This window comes from Chaetodon trifascialis, chromosome 20 (assembly GCF_039877785.1).
Source record: "Chaetodon trifascialis isolate fChaTrf1 chromosome 20, fChaTrf1.hap1, whole genome shotgun sequence".
Classification (NCBI taxonomy): domain Eukaryota; kingdom Metazoa; phylum Chordata; class Actinopteri; order Chaetodontiformes; family Chaetodontidae; genus Chaetodon; species Chaetodon trifascialis.
The window spans coordinates 3,967,143-3,987,201 of NC_092075.1; the positions used below are offsets into that span (position 1 = coordinate 3,967,143).

At 44.1% G+C, this 20,059-nt stretch overlaps 2 protein-coding genes across 5 annotated transcripts in view; both read right to left on the reverse strand.

Annotated features, from left to right (window-relative positions):
• Positions 1-2,150: 2,150 nt before the first annotated feature.
• LOC139348770 (neuropeptide FF receptor 2-like) lies at positions 2,151-3,722 on the reverse strand. The gene is made up of 3 exons (XM_070989102.1): positions 3,395-3,722; positions 3,143-3,242; positions 2,151-3,033 (listed from the first exon to the last, which is right to left on the reverse strand). The coding sequence occupies exons 1-3, from the start codon at positions 3,720-3,722 to the stop codon at positions 2,151-2,153; spliced, it is 1,311 nt and encodes a 436-aa protein (XP_070845203.1).
• Positions 3,723-10,394: 6,672 nt separating this feature from the next.
• LOC139348377 (electrogenic sodium bicarbonate cotransporter 1-like) overlaps positions 10,395-20,059 on the reverse strand; it is a 28,348-nt gene continuing 18,683 nt past the window's right edge. For 2 of the 4 annotated variants that reach the window (XM_070988401.1, XM_070988398.1), the window contains 14 exons: positions 19,427-19,560; positions 18,036-18,298; positions 17,541-17,593; positions 17,262-17,447; positions 16,936-17,049; positions 16,166-16,327; positions 15,656-15,834; positions 15,139-15,211; positions 14,330-14,398; positions 13,687-13,860; positions 13,436-13,600; positions 13,209-13,302; positions 12,858-12,935; positions 12,665-12,762 (listed from right to left, as the gene is read on the reverse strand). In XM_070988401.1, the coding sequence (XP_070844502.1) occupies positions 12,892-12,935; positions 13,209-13,302; positions 13,436-13,600; positions 13,687-13,860; positions 14,330-14,398; positions 15,139-15,211; positions 15,656-15,834; positions 16,166-16,327; positions 16,936-17,049; positions 17,262-17,447; positions 17,541-17,593; positions 18,036-18,298; positions 19,427-19,560 (1,710 nt within the window). In that variant the 3' untranslated portion in view covers positions 12,665-12,762; positions 12,858-12,891. Of the gene's footprint in view, positions 12,763-12,857; positions 12,936-13,208; positions 13,303-13,435; positions 13,601-13,686; positions 13,861-14,329; positions 14,399-15,138; positions 15,212-15,655; positions 15,835-16,165; positions 16,328-16,935; positions 17,050-17,261; positions 17,448-17,540; positions 17,594-18,035; positions 18,299-19,426; positions 19,561-20,059 lie in introns of all 4 variants that reach the window. The other 2 variants (XM_070988400.1, XM_070988402.1) reach the window with 2 other exon arrangements.

Sequence of the window (20,059 nt, forward strand, 5' to 3'; positions counted from 1 at the left end):
CATAAATCAATTTGAAGCATTTCTTTATAGGCCACAACATCATTACACAGCCATTATAACGAGTTAGCTGAAAGATGACAGATATTTGATGACAGATTTGTGAATCACAGCCACATTCAGCTGCTGGTAGTGTTTCAGTAATGGGCTAAAAACTGTGAGAAACTACCAACAAACAACCTGTTTTTAAATTACAGCGGCACAGTGCATCACTGCGACTGGATCAGTGCTTTCGTTCTCTAATTTAAAGTGTGGCAATATTCTGTATTTTCCCTTTTAGTCAACAAATCCCTTGAAAAAAACAAAAATGCATCATTCCTACTAAAAATGTTTGTCTGCGTACTTCTGTGTATAGACGTCCATTGTTGATAACAAACCACTAAAACCCATTAAAACAAAAGTATGCAATGATAGTAGAAAACCTTCACCTGCTCTCAGCAGCCTTACCGCTGCGATGTAATAATAATCTTTACAAACATATATTCACAGCGGTCTGTTGTGGAACTGCTCGTTTTTATTTTTCATCAACAAGCCATCAGAAAATTGCTTTCTCCATTTTGCAAACAAGCAGCAAATAACACGGGTAGTACAATATGAAGGTGGTTGAAGTATATATTACATATTACAAATCATATTTATGTGTATGAATAAAGACAGGTTCGCACATAAAAAGCTGCCACGAGATTGAATTTTCCATATTTCTCACATATTCTTCCTGTGGTGATTGGTAAACAAGCCTGTTCAGTGCAATCTATGTGCAGATTTGCTGAGAGATAAAGCTAAAAGAACACAATCAAAACCATCAAATCAATCAAAAATCAGATTCAATCGAGTATGCACTGAAAACACTGCGTACGCCTCATGGCTCTATCAGTGAGGTATTCATCTGCTTGCTTTCATGTCCATCACACATGTAAGACTTGACATGGTGAATTATCTTCACTAGGAAAGCATGCACAAAAACTCCTGAAGCAGAAACCATAAGTAACATGACTTGCATGTTCATTAATTTAACACACTTTATAACATACCGGTAATACTCAGCAGCAGGTCTGCTTGTCGTGTGCAGTTCCTTCTTCATAAAACCTGCAAAACCGATTTCTTAAATATTTTAAATCAGGAATTGTTTACATCCATGTCTGCTAGCTTGGTTAGCAGCACCGCCACCAGCTGTCAATCAACAGAACAGTGCAAAAACAATCGCTGGAGTGTGTAACGCCTCTTGTGCATGCGTGTCCTCATGCATGAAACAAACAAAAGAGAGACCGCTCTTAAAAAACGTTGCTCCACAGCGCCACAAGTGGTCAAAAACTCTACAGAGTGCCTTTAAGATTTTGGCACAAACACATCACGTTCTGTAGCTTCTCAAATACTGACCAGGAAAAAAAAAAAAAGAGTTATTTTAACAATAAAGCACAAATTAACCATGATACAAAATAAGAAATACTGATGCACACAAAATCCTATAATGAGTCAAATTAAATTCACAATGAATATCAAATATAGGCGCTCTAATGTTTTTCTGCTCCAGCATCAACATCTGCATGGTTCACATGTTGAGGTAGCTGGGGTTCGTTATGTATTCTAGAAACTTTCTTTACGTCTCGACACTCACCAAGTCAAAAAGCTGCTGTGGCAGGCCTGTAATTGGTCTGAATGAAATGATTGGTTGGCCTACCAGCCTGGCTACCTACATACCTGCCAACCTGCACACACTCCACCCATGCAGTCATCGTACTGACCGAAGTCCGATATATTGCTAAAGCTATCATGCTAACTTGACTGCTATAAAACAGCAGATACCTTCAAATGTAGCTTACTCCTACCAGCTTCTTCAGTGTTATCAGAATTAAGGATTACAGCTTTAATTATTAAACCTAAGAGTGTTTCTTCCCAAACTGATTCCGGCTTATTTGGTCATTGAAATTTACTTAAGATATTAAACCAAGACTTCAGGGCTTTTAAACTCTCTTTGTTTATATGATTCATTTGTATCTACACCATAATAAACATGCACAAGTGATATTCAAAATGGTGACAAATGTTGCAGAGCTCGCACCTACATTCTTTTGGATCTGTTTTCCATTGTCCTTGAAATCCAAACACATGATTCTTCAGATCCTTTGAAAGTGTCTGTGTCGGTCTCAGTCTGTCTAAATCTGGGAGACCTTCTCCAGGTCCTCCATGATCAGGTCCTGTTCTTTGATATCACCTCTACCAGCCAAGCACCCTCCTTCCTGACACGAGCACTTCCCATTCTCCACTAACCCTGAGCCTGATCTATTGAGGGCAGCAGGCTGGACTGGGCGCACAGCGTGGCCCCGGATCCGATGGGAGTGGCTCCTCTGGCGCTCAATGTCAGCGGTGCACAGCTGGAATTTGAAAGCAGCCTGAAAGCCTCTGCGAAAGTTCTCGTTGAAGAACCCGTAGATGATGGGGTTGACGCTGCTGTTGAAGAAGGCCAACCAGTGAGCCAATGGGTACACGTAGATGTTAATGACACGATACTGGTGCTCCGTCAGGCTGGCGTAGTCACTCAGCATCATCAGCGTCCACAGAGGAAGCCAGGATAAGATGAAGAGCAGGGCCACGACCAGCAGCATCATTATCACCCGAGTCTTCTTCCTTGAATTGGTGTGACGGCCCTCCACGCTCGGTTTGTTGTTGCCGATGCCTTCCTCAGACACAGTTCCACTTCCCCTCATTGGGGGAATGGTGGTCTTTGAGAGGGTGAGGCAGATGCGTGCGTACATGATGACGATAAGGCTGAGAGGAGCGAGGTAGATGTTAGCAAAGAGGACGGTGGTATAGATTTTCCGCATCTCCTGGTTGGGCCAATTTTCCCGGCACCAGTAAAAGGGTCTGGTGTCATTGTTGCTGCCAAGGACTATCCGCACCCTCTGCTCCTTCGTGACCTGGAGCATGACCCCAGAGGGACACATGATGGAAACAGCCAAGACCCATATGATGACGATAATTAGCTTTGAGGTGGTGATGGTCAGTTTCTGCTTGAAAGGGTAGACAATGCAGCGGAACCTGACACAAAGAGGATTGGAGGGAATGCATAAAGGAAAAGGAGTCTCTTAGGATAAAACACAATCCCACACAAGCAGATAAGAACCAGTGCTATTATTTCCACCCTCACCTGTCAACAGCTATTGCCACCAGAGTGAACACAGATGCTGACACAGATATGCCTTGAACCATACCGCTTAGCTTACACACCACACTGCCGAATGGCCAACCTGCAAAGAAGATGGAAATGTTAAAATCGTGCAAAAACATGAAGAAAAGCAGACTGCAAATCACTCCCAATGGGCAGACAGCATTAGAACAGAAGAGAGAAAAAGCTGAGCTATACAAAAATATTAATATATAATAATATGAACATTCTGACCTGTTATGATGTTGTCCACCAGCGTGGTTGGCATGCAAAAGATGCCAACCAGCAGGTCACTGATGGCGAGGTTGAGAATGAACAGGTTGGTGACCGTGCGCATGTTCTTGCTGCGCAGCACGATGAAACACACCACGCCGTTTCCCACCATGCACACCAGGAAGATGAGCAGGTAGGACACGGTGAAGACCGCAGCCACAGACGTTTTGTGGAGGTAGAAATCAACATAGGTGATGTTCTGGTGGGTCAAAGGATTTTCCTGCAATTTTGAAGAACTGGAAGCGTTCAAGCCCTCCAAGGTGGTGTTGAGAACTAGATTGTGGGTCATGGTGATAATCTGGATGTGAGAGAAAGAGAGCAGAGGTATAAAACATGGATAACCTATCATGAGCTCGGTACGTTAGTACATGTGTTCTGAGTTAAATATCCAATATCCTCTGTTAACAAAATCAACCAGATACGAAGCAGAACATTATTACACGCATCGTCCCAGTGGGAATGCAATCCTACCGACTTGAAGACGGAATCAATTGGTAATTACATCAGACAATAGAACCTATCCAGAAATCAATAGTCCAATTTTTGTGTCTCCTGGTGATTGTGTTTGGGTTGATTCAGTCAAGTGTATGCTCTCACACACTCTCCAATAACACGCTGACTAAAAAGACCAATATGTTCTGAGAGCACTGGGGCTGATAGCTTGCCGATTGGTAACATCAATCATCCGAATCCAGCTTTCTGGCAAGAAAATGGGTCACGATTGACTTCCAACCATTTTTGATACCTGTGCGTTTGGTGAATTTTACACATCTCGATGGGTTTTGGATTTTATTTCTTGAATGTGCTGCAAGGTGAAGCTCATGCTCAGCATCTGTCAAATCAAACTGCAGCCTGTCTTGTGTGAAAATTGCTTTCGTTACCAAAGTAGGCCAGGTTTACTCAGTGGTGAATATTTAATTGAAGACACATGATTAATCAATCATTAGTATTTTAATAAGTGATTGCATAAGAAATCATGCGGTCTTAATTTCATTTACCCACTTAATTGTCTAGTTTATAAATAAAAAATGTAATAACTTCTGATGCACTGTAATGGAATTTGACTAAAAATGAACTCATTGTTCTCTGAACCTCTTGAATTAATTTTCTGATAATAATGCTGCATTGTTTGTGCAACCCTTGTGTTTCTCAGTCAGCGAAAAGATAATCCCAGTAAAGAATCTTTTTCTCGTGAAACTGTCCCAAACACCAAAGCGCTGAATCACATCATCTCATCTCGTAAAAACCTGGAACTCAAACCCTCTGTGGACGAGAGGAGATCAGTTTGCGTTGGTCTTCGGCGGAGCTTTGGAAGACATGATGGATTTGTTCTGATGTTCTTGTGACAATTACATGGATGACTGAGAAGAGGCTGGAGTCAATTCCAAAATGCTATAAATGCATCTGGGACCAAAAATTGATTCTTGGAGACACTTTAACTGAGTTTTATATATTCCTGTGAGATGCAGAGAAATCATCTTAGCACTGAAAGTTATTACTGTGCTTTCCAAAGTCAAGCCTGGTGGGTGTTTTTGCTCATATTTTCACCTCAGTGGAGGACAGACACTTCCATTAAAAAGATAAAGTCCTACGTTTTTCCGACAAAGTCTGTCTTTTTAATCACTCATCAATAATCATACAGCTTTAATATTTCCGCTGCTTCACTGATAAAAGTAGATCTTACACCATGTGCCTAATTAATTAACCCAGGTGATGGGATGGAAAGGGACAATTTCTTCCAGAGGTAAATTATCTAAGTTAAAAATTCCCAAATAACTTGAGACCCTTGTTTTCTTACCACACAGGACACACTGAGGTGTGTTCCTTCCCTCTGTCCTTAGAGATGGCGTATATCCGTTTGTCAGAAAATTCCACTCATTCAGGGAAAAAAGCAGCTCTCTCTCGTCCCTGTGTGAGACTCTGTGCATCTGCTCAACCCGCCTGCCAGGCACAGTATGCCTTTGTGCTTATAGATGACAGAGAGGAGATGAGAGTCACTCGGGGGAGATGTGCTGGGCGGTGCAGGTGCCGGGAATAATACATGTCCGGAGGCGTTGTGTGAATTGAATGCCATGTATACGACACAGCTCTCACACTGTGAGCTCCCTGCCAGTGACAGGCAACATGTTGGGCGTCTGAAGAGACGCCCGTCTTCTTTGGCCTCAGTTAGTCAAATGGGGGCTGTCAAGCGTCAGTGCTCACCTCTGCGCTGATCAGGTCTTGCAAAAGGCAGGTGTCACCTTTTGCTTCTCACACCTGCACGATGTGAAGTGTGAGAGGTGCACAGAAGCCTCCGCGGCTGAACCCGGCTTCATTACAGTGCAGTACTTTAATTCATTCATAGTGCATGTTAGCTAAAGTATTTTAATTACAGCAGGCTGCAGCACATCAGACAAACTATAGGAAAGAAACAGCCAGTATTGCATTCAGGATTCTTGATTGATGGCATGTGTGAGAGAATATTGGCTAGCGTGTGAGAGGGAGGAAACATGCTGTCAGCGAGAGATTGTATAAAGTTTGATAGGTGGGGCACTTTAAAAATAGAGCTCATAATTATGTACATTTTGCACAAACAATAGAGAGTAGAGTCGCTGCTCCTCCACATCGAGAGGGGTCAGCTGAGGTGGCTCGGGCATCTTTATCGGATGGCCCCTGGACGCCTCCCTAGGGAGGTGTTCTAGGCATGCCCCACCGGAGGAGGCACCGGGTAAGACCCAGGACACGCTGGAGCGACTATGTTGCTCGGCTGGCCTGGGAACGCCTCGGGATCCCCCCGGAAGAGCTAGAGGAAGTGTCCAGCGAGGGGGATGTTTGGGCGTCCCTGCTCAGACTGCTGCCCCTGCGACCCGGCAACAGATGAAGGGGGCCGAAGATGGATGGATGGATGGATGGATGGATGGATGGATGGATTATTGCACAAACACACACTCTTACACACAGTATAACAAAAAAAAGTAATTGATTTCACCTGGATGGAGTAGCATGCTAACATTTTTGCTAATTAGCACACAACAACAACAAAGTAGGCGTACAGCTGAGGATCATGGGAATGTCACTAGTTTTTTGGTCATAAATTATTGGACAAATTTACATGTTGACCTGATGATGGCGCTAAATAAAAAAGTCAGGGCATCACCAAAGTTATTGCAAAGTTACTCCCGTTCCTGCTCTCCTTCCCCGAGGCTGCTGGCCGATCACGATTTCTAACAGAGCTGTTTTCTTCTTCCCTTGGCTGCCTGCGCTCGTCCCTCCAGGCTACACTTCTGTTTCATTTCCTGTAATACCTGTCCCCTCAGTTAAAAAAAAAATGCTGATGTCCCACATGCGACTCATCATCACATTTCACCTGACTGACCTCTGCAGGAGTCCGATCAATGCTGGGCCCCTCTGTTTTTCATCAGCTGTGTGTCCAGCAGAACACTTTTTACAGTTTGATCATGTGATGCAGCATGAAAACAGTTAATTTATTCAGCTTGTCTGTCCTCGTGTAAATCCACAAGAAAGGAGAGGACACAGGATAAAGAGACTAAATAATGTCCAAAACTGGCAGGAGGATGTGTGGGGATTTTAAAACACGAGTAATTAACTTTCTCTTCTTCTGGTAAACCTTTCGCAGCTGAGCGAATGTCACCCTGCTGCTCATGAAAAAAACACGCATTGGCCTTTCGGTGTCGTCTAGAGACAGAAACGTACAACTTTCTTCTTTACTTCTGAGGTGGAAGTTAGCAGTTTTGTCACACTAATAATGAGCTTTTGAGAATTAACATCAGAGTCAAAGCCGTAGATACCAACAGTCACTGCCTGCTCATTTGCGAGAGGACAAAGTCGACTGCAGCCACTTTCATCTGTATTGGAAAATGCATGTCCTTATGTCAACTTTAAAAGCTGTATGTGTGTGCCAGCTAGAACAAAACAGAAAATACAAAGAGTATCTGTGATACAGTGAACAGCAAACATAACACTACTTAAGCTATTAAAGACAAAGTAAAGTAAGTAAAAGTATCTTTAATGGAAATGTTCCTTTGACAGAACGTATATTTTGCTGCATCAATAATTAATTTTAAAAGCGTGTTTTGCTGCAAAAGCCTTCATTAATGACCACCGTGAGCGTGAGTTTCACCCGTATTCACTGTTTTAATGGGGGCCCACTTTGGCCCTACATTAATTTATGCATGATTAGAATAAAAATTAAGATTCATTAAGTTCTACTGGCCTTCAAAGTGACCCTGCACTAAGCTCCACAAGCTCATTCTCGTCCTCCGATTGCAACCTGATGTGCTCACCTTTAGCCAATCACCTGTAACCCGTCACACTTTACACATGTTCCTTTTCTCTGCATGTCAGAGCCGTGACATTTTGTGACCCACCTCCAATCGTCCAGCTTCACGTCCCATCACCACCACCAGCGTTTAGGCTCCAGAGGAGGACCGCTGGTGATCGACCTCCTGCTGGGGTCAAAGCACCAAAGTTTATTTGTTAAGTTCATAATGAATTTAATCTTACTTTAGATTTCTTTAATCATTGAAATTCTCATGAATTTAAAATATAATAAATCCAAAATATTAACTTATAATGTTAAATTTGTAACTCAAAAGACTTTTGAGGACATTTCTGTTCTCATCATGTCCAGCTTTCCCCCCTCCCTGGCAGATAGCGTGTGGTTGTGGCTTCTATATAAACGTGACTCAGATTCTTATTCACATAAAACTGCCATCGCGTTCACGTCAACATCAGAACGTCTGAAAGGCCGAATGTGTTGACCAGATGATTTACTGGAGACTTGTCCAGATGCATGCTGGGATTGGCTCCGGAGTGTAGAAAATACTTGGCTACTGTAGCTCCGTCAGATATGGGGAGTGGGTCCTCCTCTGAGGAGGGTCCATCTGCCTGTCTGCCATGTTGCACCGCCATGTCTCTACAGTAGCCCAGAAAGGACAAACCAGACACTGGCTTTAAAGAGTTCTCCATGTTTTTAGCAGCCACTGTAAGGAGGGTGAGATGAGGGGTGTTCAGTTGGTTGCAATCTGCACACTCACCACTAGATGTCACCAATTCTACACACTGGGCCTTTAAAATGTAAAGTAACTGCAGCTGCAAATGTAGTGGAGTAAAAGTACAATATTTACAGCAGCAAAAAGGGTGTTTTGCTCCATTTACCTTAAAATTAAATGGTCTACAAAAGTCCTCATCTTATCAGCTCCCCATGAGAACTAATTGTGACACGTTCTCACTGTATTGTTTGCTTTATTTGGATTGCACATACATACATTTAGCATTGCTTTTCTTTTCTCTCACACACTGTAATGACACTATAATTAGAAATTGTTCTTTCATCATCAGACAACTCGGGCCACCGAACCTGAGCTGCACTCTACAACATGTTCTTCTAACGTTATGTCCCTTGTGAGAAGGTTAGAACTGAGAATTACTAATTAATTAACACAACATAAAGTGCAGCAACGAAATTAAATATAAATACAAATTGATTTTGTTGACACAGTCACAGTTCGTTTTAGTAACTGTGACACTGTGAATAACAGGTCCATGATTGCCTTGGCTGGCAAAGTGAAGGACATTTCATTTAGAAAAAACCTGACTGTGTGCTCTTGCTGAACTGCTTAGAAAACCTGCAGGGAAAGCATACTAATGGCTCCTGTGGACTGAGAAATGACACAAAGGCCAGAATCTGGACAGACAATGAACCCTGGAGACCATGTCATGGGGGGACGTTGTTAAAGCTACTACTGAGCAGAACATCAGTTTCTAGCTCTGACATAGAAGTTATTAATAATATCCTGTATTTTACACGGAAAATAAAGGGAGCCCACTGTGACTGCTCACAGAGTGACGGCTGTGGGAGGAAACGTTCTGTGTCTGGTTGAGTTGGGGCACTGACCTCTGCGGGGAGCCGCTGGAACAGGCGGCGTGCAGGGTGTGACGGGTCTGCAGCGACGAGTCCTGACTTTGGACATGTGTGAGTCCTGAATGGAGGGCAGGTTGGCACCGCCTGTTCCTGTCCTGTTTAAAGGCCGACCCAAACCAGACAGTGATGGATGTGCGGGGGACAAACTGGTTTATTGCAGTGTAGAACTGGATCAGCAGCTCATGAGGTTGAACTTCTTGAATCCGGATTTGTTGGACCCCGTTTAGATCCAGGGAGACTGTGGAAAGCTCCCACAGCAGACACAGTGCTGCTGAGCAGTGATGGAGGGTCATGCTGTTTGAGCTTGATGTTTAAGTTATTTATCCATTTCTGTTAACAACGTTTGGGTTGAATCCTTACCTGGACCAAGATCCTTTCACATGTGACATTCCAAATATATTGGGTCTATTATATTTGTGCAGAGCTGTTATAAGCTGTGCAGAGGTTCAGGATGTTTTTAAGGTAATCTCCTCCTGACTGTCACACCACCGCTCACTCACAGCACCTGCAACATCCACATTAACAACATTAACCCGAGCAAGAAAACACCAATGTTCTCTCTCACACCGGGAGTTAATTATAACACATTTTTTTCCTCTCGGCAATGACAAGAACACAGTGACTCACAGTAATGAGCCAATTAGTTTCATTACAGTCGATTCAAGTCCTGTGATCATGGAAACTATGCAGCCTTCCTTTCTTATCTTTGCTGTGAGACTGAGCACTTCAGCGGCGCGATGACGCTGCCTGCGGCTTAGCTCTTCAACCCAAGTCATCCCCTTAAAAAACACACGTGCACTCCACGTGTCTGCCAAACCAGATATTTGCTGCAGTAGCCCCCCTGCAGTGGCACCGGCACAAGTCTAAAAGCACTCCTAACTGACCCATATGCTTGCATGAAATGTATATTCAGAAGTCATTTCAGACTTCACACAACACAGTTTCAAGCTCTTACAGTCAGTTGAAAACACATCCTCTGGAAGCTGCATGGTTGAAACTCCTATAACAACAAAAACCACACACATAACTACGTTCTTAAGAATCATTGGACTGTTTTATTGCTCTCATTCGAAACACTGCTCCATTAAAAAACAAGCAGACACACAAAAAAACAGCTACATCTGCTTCCTTCTGAGCAACCTGTGGTCACTGAGTACATGAGATGCTTGTATAAAATCGGTTTCAGACTTAAAACATGAAAAGTGTGACATTAATTGTGGAATCAGAACCTCCAAGTCAAAAAGTTATACATACAGATCACAGAACAAAGTGGAAGACGGTGTGTTTTGTGGATTTTTGGTTCAGAATCACTTAAACAGTCTTGTGCTTCACATCTCGACGGCGCGCTGACGTGACTGTGAAAGCATTGATTAAAGCCCTTCTTTGCACTACGGAGCAAACAGCGCTGATTGTGAAAGTCCTCGTTCCTCAAAGAATAGATGCACATTTCAGCTGATTGAGATGAATTAGACACAGATACGTGCTGACAGCCTAATTGGACTGAATCAGTTTAAATTACAGTGTATACTTCAAACAGAAATAGAAGCATGATCACGTCATTTGAATGATACAGGAAATTCAAGACAGCACTCATCAAACTGCTTCGAAATGGAGTTTAGACACTGATGCGCTGAAGACAGTCAAAGCAAAACATGAATTTTAAAATGAAGCTGATGCGCAAATGCTTGTTACCCTGCATGCTACAAAGCAGTCGTTCTTCCAGGACTGGAAGACACAACATTGCATTGCCTCACAGTGATTGTTTGTTGATTTGCATTAAAAAAAAAAAACATAATTTAAAAAACAAAACAAATTTACTCAAAGATTGAACATTTATCACATTAACAAGCTTTTAAATAGAATCACATTTTAAAGGAAAAAGTCAACTCGATCAGGCTTTTAGGGTTGAGTTCACAGTCGAGCGTGAGAACATTAAACCGCATTCATACAGACGGCTTCAGACAGGACAGGCCTGACTGCGCCGTCAACTTCAGCACAGGAAGCTTTGAGAAAATGATGTTTTATTAATGCTTTGTTATCAATAAGAATTTTGGTTTGGGGACAACAAAAAAAAGAAGAAGGTGGAATTACCCTTTAAAAACACTGCAAAAAAAAAAAATCATACATAATTATCTCATATTGACAAACAAGAAAAATAAAAATATCTTAAAACATCTTAAGTGTTACAGAGCAAAAAGGAACTCAAAGTGAGATCTTATGCAGTGCCAGTTGGAAAAAAATAACAAATCAGTGTTTGATCACAAATAATTGCACAACAGATGATCGTAAAATATAATGCCTGGCACCTACAGAGACAGAGGAGGTAGAGCTACATACAGGTTTAACACATCTACGTCTCCCTGAAGCAGGGGAAGAGACAGAGCGGGTGCAGACCACAGGGGATACCTTCGAATTTGCACGAATCGGCACGTCAGATGGTAAAGCCATAGTTAAGATCCACACAGCAAAGTATTTTGCTGCGAGTTTAAATAGAATAAATACAGAAAAAGGAACAAAAACGAAGATTAGGACCCAAAAAGAGAATTTCCAGTCTGTTTGGCGTTCATTTCCTTCTTGCCAGACGGACACAAACATGAGATTCTTATCTTATGATCACGCAGCTCAAGGTGGACGCTTGATAAATAAAGAATATGCCCATGAATACAAAAATGAAGGTCCGCTCATGGCGGCTGTGCACAGAAGACCTTTTGTAGCCCTTTTGTTCACTAAAAGCACAGGAGGATTTTTTGTGTGCGCTCACCTCCAATAAGTACCTCCACTACGCTTTAACCTTCAGATTCCAGTAGTTTTGTCTACAAGTAATATTAAAAGAATTACGACTATATAAAAACAGTTCTATTAGAAGAGAGTGTGGTTATGCTTTGTGTTATATGGAAATAATCTATAATAGAAAACTGTTGGGAGCTCTGTGGATGCTGTGAAGCCACCTGTCGATCCTGGACAGCTTTTATGATCGAACGTCTCTAGCTGGACACTTATTAGACATGATTAGCGCACACATTCATAAGATTTTAACGTCCCATAAAAACTGCATACAGGTGATTTGAGTAGCCCTTTGTTTTCTGCACGAACTCGCGCAGATGAAGGCTCGGACGCAGCCCTCGATTAAATTCAGTACCACCAAACGGTTTCAATTTTAAGACAAATACTTCCAGCCATTGTGATTTCAGTCCGCACATGAGTATTAAAAACACCGTGACGAAGTGGTATTATAGTACAAAAGAGGGTGGTTATGATGGTTAGGTTGTGCTGGTGCTGCCGTATCTTTGGATAAGTCGTTCACAGATCTGTTTCAGAGCCCTTCTTCCAGAAGAAACCGTTCTCCTCAGAGTCCCTGTCTATCCGAATCTGAGGCAAACCTTTTGTGTAAGAACCTCTGTCAAGACTGAAAGAGGAAGAGATACAGAGCAACGTAAATATGGAGTCAGAGCAATGGTGCGAATAACTCTGCATGTGATGCGAAGTCCAGCTGGTACTCACTTACTCGGCCACCGTGGGAGACTCAAAGTAGTGCTCAGCACGGTGAATGCGTGTTAAGGAAAGTCTGGGATTGATCTCCTGAGGGAAAAGAAAAGACGAACTCTTAAAAACACACTTCAAACATCTGCTGTGAGCCAGCAGAAAGAGACAAGGTGAGCGCCGCAAAGCAGCCTTTAGGGTCAAACTGGCAGGTTGGAGCAGCGTTAAAGAAGAGTCTGAAGAGCATATTGATCTTTTTACATTTGTTAGTGCATGCAAGAAGGCTTGTTCGACAGCAGAAAATGTGAGCGTTAAGCCTTTAGAAGCAAAGTTTGAGCAGCTTTGGCAAAGCAAACCCTGGCCAGTACTCACTATCCAAAGATTTATCCCCCAACATGGGCTCCTGCTCCATCATATCCATAGAGATTTTTATACTGGGGATATTTTGATGGTAGGGGTAGTCAGACTGTGGGGGGACGGAGGGAGAACATTAACACTTTAAGGATCTACAGGAGGCTGTAGACAATCACATGACAACAGTGCAGTTTGGTCAACCTGATCTACACACACAGGACATCTGAATATTCAGGTCTACTTACAAAGTCGATCTCACTGTCGATGCTTCCCTTCTTCTTGTTCTTCTTTTTCTTCTCATCCTCTTTCTTCTTCTTGTCTTTCTCTGGGATGACATCATCCAGGTAGCTGAGGTCGTGCTGGGAGAACACATAGTCCATCGCCTTGCGAACGGCCACCAGCGCCAAGATCTGCACGCAAAGAGATGCTTTGATTAGCTTTCGCGAACTCTGCGCGTTTGTGTGCAGCCGCATCGGCGACGGCAGCCGTTTCTCACCATGACGGGGAAGATGATGGCAGCCACAGTGGACTTGAGGATCCAGAGGAGGGCCAAGCACAGGCCCTGGATGAAGGTGAAGAGGTGGATGCGTCTCTGGGGTACGTGCCGCAGATAGATCAGGTCCGGCTGGTGCTTGGCTGGCATCAGGAGCAGCTGCAGGCGGTCCATGAACTGACACAAGCAAACACACAAACTCATATGAGCTCTTCATCTCTTTAGTTTATGGTTGTTACTGTACGTGAGTGAGGGGCTTGCACAGACAGATTTAAGGCTGCATTTAACTTTGATTTGCACTTTGATGGAGGCTTAATATCAGTTTGATCCCTGTGCCTCTGGAGTGCAGACTGCTGCAGGACGTGCTCGCTTGGCCCACATCCTGGAGGTGTGGGGAGGCATTAAGCCTCGACCAAAAGAGAATAAATACACCTGCTAACTCAAACTTGATGGTCAGTAACACCTCCAACCTGCAGGCTGGCTGCTTGTCAAACCAGAATGTCTTGTTTTCCATTTCAACAGACATTAAATATAGAAGATGTAGTATGTTGATGTGGCTTGAAGTGAATATGTAAAATGTAATGGTAATGCATCACATGTAACTTGCCAAGCACTGGTCAGCAGGCACTGCACAGGTCAAACTCACCTGCACACCGTTCAGTGACGCCACCCCCATGTAGAGGAACACCCCGTAGAGCACAGGCATGGGAATGAACTGAGGGACACAGAGCGCAGTGAGGAGAGTTATTACCGCGATATTTGGATGGTTTTATTAATGTCAGTTCACGTTAAATGAATTCTAAAACCTGGAAACTGTAAGAGACATTTGAGCTTTTATTTTTAGCATTATTGCTTGGTTTAAAAATAGTCCACAAGCAGCTTTTCTAAGAACGTTTTAGCAGGCACATCGGTGTCACTTGGCTGCCATCGGCGCAGGTTTGGCAGCTGCTGGCTCAGTATCAGCCAAGGAACTTTAAAGCAGAAGAAGCAAATCCACCACAATCTGGCAAGCCAGTGCAAAATTTGCTATGTAAATAAGTCGGTAATAATTAAGCTGGAAGGATGCAAAGGCATTTAAAAGAGCAGCAAGTCACAATTTACACCTTCCCCAAAGTCACTGCAGAATACTGCATGACAAGCCAGAGGTACAGTATTCAAAGTGTCCACACGGGGGCGTACCAGCTCCAACAATCTCCTCTCAGTGACTTCACATTTTTGGTTTGGCAGCTTAATGTGGGAATGGAAACTGGAGAAGGCACTCAGCTGCAATAGGAGCTTAAGCCCTGATGAACGTGCTTATTTCACATCGCATTACTTCAACTATGGGCCTTCCTAATCGGATGAATAAAAGATTTGAAATTATTGTAAATTTCAGAGGGGTGACAGGAGTTTGTCCTAAAAGAGGCGGACAGTAATCCACAGTTCCACGGAAGAATTAAGAGGGTCGAGCGCTACCTTGAGGATGGGGGCCATGAAGACAGAGAGTCCCGTGAGGAGGAACACGCAGATGCCGGTGACTCTTTGCTCCCTGGATCAGAGGAAGAGGAGGAAGAACACTGATCACAAACATGAAGGCCAGTACATTTGTTGCATTTTTAACTGCTGTGTTTCCACAAATGGAGCATTAGAAAGGTGTTTTCATGTTTCGTCCACCAGCTCCCCCACAAACTTTTCAGTGAAGCATACGTACACATATCTCTATATTTAGAGCCTCATTTTCTCTCTTTTCTGAGTTATCCTGTTTCTTTCCTTCCTGATTGCTTGAAATCCTGATTAAGTTGAATTCAGTCTTTGTGTCTTAACACCCGGGAATCCTAAATAAATGTGACTAACTAGCTGGTACTGTCAAAAGCCAACAACACTCTGGGAAGACAGAGAAATGAGTGGAAACTCTTGCTGTGGACCCTCATGACAGAAACATTTTAATTCTTCAACGACGTCAGCGCTGTGCTCAGCAGCTGCTGGTACTCACCTCACACCCAGGAATTTGGGCTGCTCCCCGGGGGCTGAAGTCTGGGTCTCCATTTTCAGAGAGTCAATGTGGGCGATGGAGATGACGGTGGCAGCCACGTACCACGGCAGCCCCATGAAAGAGCAGATCATCATCAGGATGGCCACCCAGAACAGGTCCAAGTGATAGCCTGCCCCTTTCTGAGAGGAGACACGAGGCACGGAACCACAGTTAAAGATGACGAACGCATCAAGGGGATTTCTCCGGACATCAAAATGATCTTGTGGTCGCGCACGAATGTGAACTCACTGCAAACAGGGCCAAGATTTGAATGATCTGAATCAACAACCAACAAATATAATACAGCATTTTGCATTTGTTCACTATTTAAAAAATAACTTAGACAGTTGTGCAGGGAGACACAGTTTGCAGACAGATTTTAACATTTACTGCAGCCCTTCATTGCCAGTAGTTTTGTCCTTTACTCACACATTGCATTTAGAATTAAAAGCTTTGAGGCGGTGCACCGACCTTGAGCTTGTGCTCCTTCCTGTTGACAATCACAGCAGTGATCTGCTGGTCCATAAATATCAGAATGGTGACCAGCAGAGCGGGGAGTGCGGCTGCCAGGTACACCCACCAGGGGTTCCCTCCAAACGGAGGAACAAACCAGCCCCTATTTGGACTCGTGGGCTAGACATAAAACAAGAAGAACGAGGCTGTTAGAGTGCATCATGTTATTTCTGCGCGGACATGGACGACATGTCAAACAGAACAGAAAAAGATCGGAGTGGTTCCCCCACACTTTCGGAAACACTGAACAGAGGCTGAAATTACCGGCGCATCGTTGCACGACAGAAATCTGTGATTTAAGACTCTGTGGTCAAACAAAGCTCGCTCTGTACTCGCAACTACAAGATCCTCTGTGTTCTCACATCACCTATAATCAAGCTGTTATTCGATGCAGTTACCCGTTCCTCTACTCCATCATTCCCTTCCTCTATGTCAAGAGGTGGGGGGGTCTTAACGCCAGATGAGGAACATTTGAGCTTTGCAATCTCCAAGACCGACTGCTCCTCAGTTTCAGATGCTGCTTACTTCACGAACGCACAAAGAAAGCATTATACTGGGATTTTAAAGAATTTGGGCTTTCTGGCAGAAACACGGATCATTATCAGTGTAATCAGAGGAAACTGCACCTGGCTGCTCATCGCCATTCAGCCGAAAACGTCTCCGTGCAATGATCTCAAACGCACAATGACTGACTGCGTTCCTCCGCGCTCCGTCCGTGCGGCACGTACCTTGAATTCACTTGGCACTATGAGCTTGGGAGTGTTCACACCGATGAAGGCGTCCACGCCGCAGAAGAGGAGGATGGTCAAGATGATCGCAAAGTCACTGATGAGCTTCCTCACCTGGGAGGAGGACACATTGACAGCAGGTTTGAGTGTAACAGCTCCAGTGACATTTCTCTACGCGTGTCTGACAAAGAACTACATCCTGCGTGTTTGGAGATAAACAAACACTGGCAGGTATTACCTCGCCGAGTGTGTGCAACTATAACAGCGTATTATACAGCATTTTTTAAAAAACTGGTACATGTCCGCCGATGCGCGTCGTCACTCACTGTGGTGGGGAAGAAGCGGCTCGTCTTGAACTGCTTCAGAGCCATGGAGCAGGTGTAGGTCCCAAAGAACAAGATGAAGGACATCAGGGTGATGTCAGGCACGTAGCCACAGCTCTCTCCGACCAGCTGCCCTCCGTACTTCACACACTGCTTCCTGGTCAGGGACGCCCAGGTGGCGTTCACTGACTGCAGAGACAAGGACAAAGAGGCCCCCTTTAATCAACAAGCAACACTTCAACAAAATGAATTAAACTGCCACAAAAGAAGGACACGACATACCAGATCAGAACTGTTTGTCCAGGCGGAGACGTTGAAGACTTCTGATGAGTTGCCTGGTGAAGAGAAACAATGATATCTAATCAGCGAAATGAGAATTACTAGCAGTATCACACATGCCTTTCTGGATCGTGTCAACGTCTCTGAACTATCCTGCCAAGTCACAGAAACCGATAGGGCTGCTGAGAAAGTAAACAGTGGTATCTCCAGGCCGACACATGCTACTATCGTTTGTTATCTAAAGTGTAAACACGGCAGAAATATGTTGAATGCTTTGGAACGAATACGACCATTCAGCTTTCACTGTCTGGTATCACTGGTGATACAGAGAATCTGACGGCGCTGAAATGATCAACAATGAGGGGTTTTTAGGCAAAGGATGGTTCAATGTTTCTGAGTGGTGGTATCAGATTACGTCTATGTTCCTGGACGCAATTAAAGCACATCTACAGTCTCTCTTCGCGCAGCCATTCTGGCAATTTAGCGACGGCTACGTACCCGGCGTGCAGCGGCAGTCGTACTGAGTGACGAGGTCGGGGTCGTAATCAGAGTTGATCGGGTTGTGGTGGCTCAGCTTTATCATCTTTTTGAAAGCGTCGTAGATGAAGATGAAGCTGATGAGCGCGGAGAAGCCTTCCTCTGTGAAGCGCGTGAAGTACTGCACCAGGAAGCTGGCGTCTGTGGCGACCAGCACCAGACAGAACAGGCCCGACCACAGGCCGATCCACAGCCGGAACTCGAGGTAGTCGAAGCCGTTGTCTCTGCGGGGAAGGCGTGGAGGGAGAGTTCGTTCAGTACAAGCATGCATCCATTTTTCATTTCCACGCCATTATAATCCCTCCAAGCTTTCAGTCACGCACAGTTCTGGGCAGTTCAGGCTTCATTAAAACTCTTTTTAAAAGGTTTTTAATATTAGTTATGCTTTGCAGCCCTTCAAAATAAAACATCAACTTGAAAGCAGAGTTGTCAGCAGGCTTTTCTCTATATGGAAAACATACGTATCTAACAGCTGTAGACAGGCGAGCAGCTGCAAATGACTCAGCAGCTGCTGACTCGAGGGCATGGAAACATTTGGAGGACACAGACACCACATTCTTCGCTCACAGTGTAAAATTAAATGAGAGTGAATTATTAATAATGGAACATAATCAGCGTGCTGTTTGGTAATGCTAGAAGACTCTCTCTGGGAGAGGAAGAGAGTACAGTGGAAGGCGGCATTTAACAACCTTTAAGGTACTAAAGGTTGTTAAATAAAGGTTGAAATTTCAACCAGGGGCCAAACAGACGGGCTGTATATGAATTAAAAGATCAACAGGGTGCTATTACAGGAAGTTTGTCGCTGAATGCACTTTACTGGACTAAATCTGGTTCTACACGAGGAGGTGTTGGTTTGTCCCTGAGTCTATCAGGACAGGAAGTTCACAACATGCGGCTGGAAACTGTACCTGAATCAGAAATCAGAAATTGCCAAGTACGATTTTACACATACAAGGAATTTGCTTTGGTGAGGTTGGTGCAATTAAAAAGAAGCTATTACAAAAGTAAAAAATATAACAATATAAATATATATATACACGCCTGTTTGTTTGTTTGTTTTATAATTATAATATTTATTGATAATAAGATTTATAATAAGCACAGAAAGTTCCAGAGAGATTCTGTTAAAATAAACTCCTTTTAAAGCAAAGCTGCCAGCCTACTGTAAACCATCTCGTCACGCTCCTTTTATTTTTATTTTATTTATAGGGGGCACGAGGACGGCATCTCTGTAAACACACAAACATCCGTCCTTTGGGGACAGACAACCATCCACAAATATCTCCCAGGCTTCTGCTTTTGAACTCTACTTCACCCTCACGAACGCCTCTGAAGCAGTTTGACCAGCTCACCTGCTGAAGATGAAGAGGAGCCTTTCGAAGACGAGCACCGGGCCCGTGCTGCTGAGGATAGTCAGCGGCTGACCCGCCAGCAGGCAGAACACGACTCCCGTCAGCGCCGTTCCCACGAAACTTTCCAGCACTCCCTGCGAACAAACGCAGACTTTACACACAGCTCAGCAGCACGTTTGGCCTGGACGATACAGACGAGAGGAGGCTGCGCAGTCATACGCCGAGCGTGACTCTGTCATTTTAGAGCATATTTGTTTCAAGTTTTTCTGCAGTTATTCTGCTTACTCAGCTGGAAGCTTTGTTTTCCCTGAACACATCACACAAACAGGACAGGCCTGTTTAATTTCCAGTTACGTCAGTTGTCCCGTCTGCTCCACAGATGTAGTACAAAGATGAGTAATTGACAACTAGGTCATTTCTGAGACCTGTGCTGAGAAAGGGCAGGTGAGGGCAGGGATTCCCTCTGCTGCGCTCAGAGCGGAGGGATTGAAGAGGAGCGCTGGGGGTGGGGGTGGGGGGGTCATTAGAGATGCAGCCATGACGAGGCTACAGTGGCTGAGTAATCTGGATCTGTGGTTATTTACAGCCTGGGCAAATCCCCGAGGCTGGTGCTCGGCAGGTCTGCTAGGATGC

Coding starts and splice junctions, on each gene's coding strand:
- LOC139348770 (XM_070989102.1), bottom strand. CDS start 3,722: ATGACCCACAATCTAGTTCTCAACACCACCTTGGAGGGCTTGAACGCT. Junction 3,243..3,394: donor GGTGGACAACATCATAACAG/GTCAGAATGTTC, acceptor TCTTCTTTGCAG/GTTGGCCATTCGGCAGTGTG. Junction 3,034..3,142: donor GTGGCAATAGCTGTTGACAG/GTGAGGGTGGAA, acceptor TCTTTGTGTCAG/GTTCCGCTGCATTGTCTACC.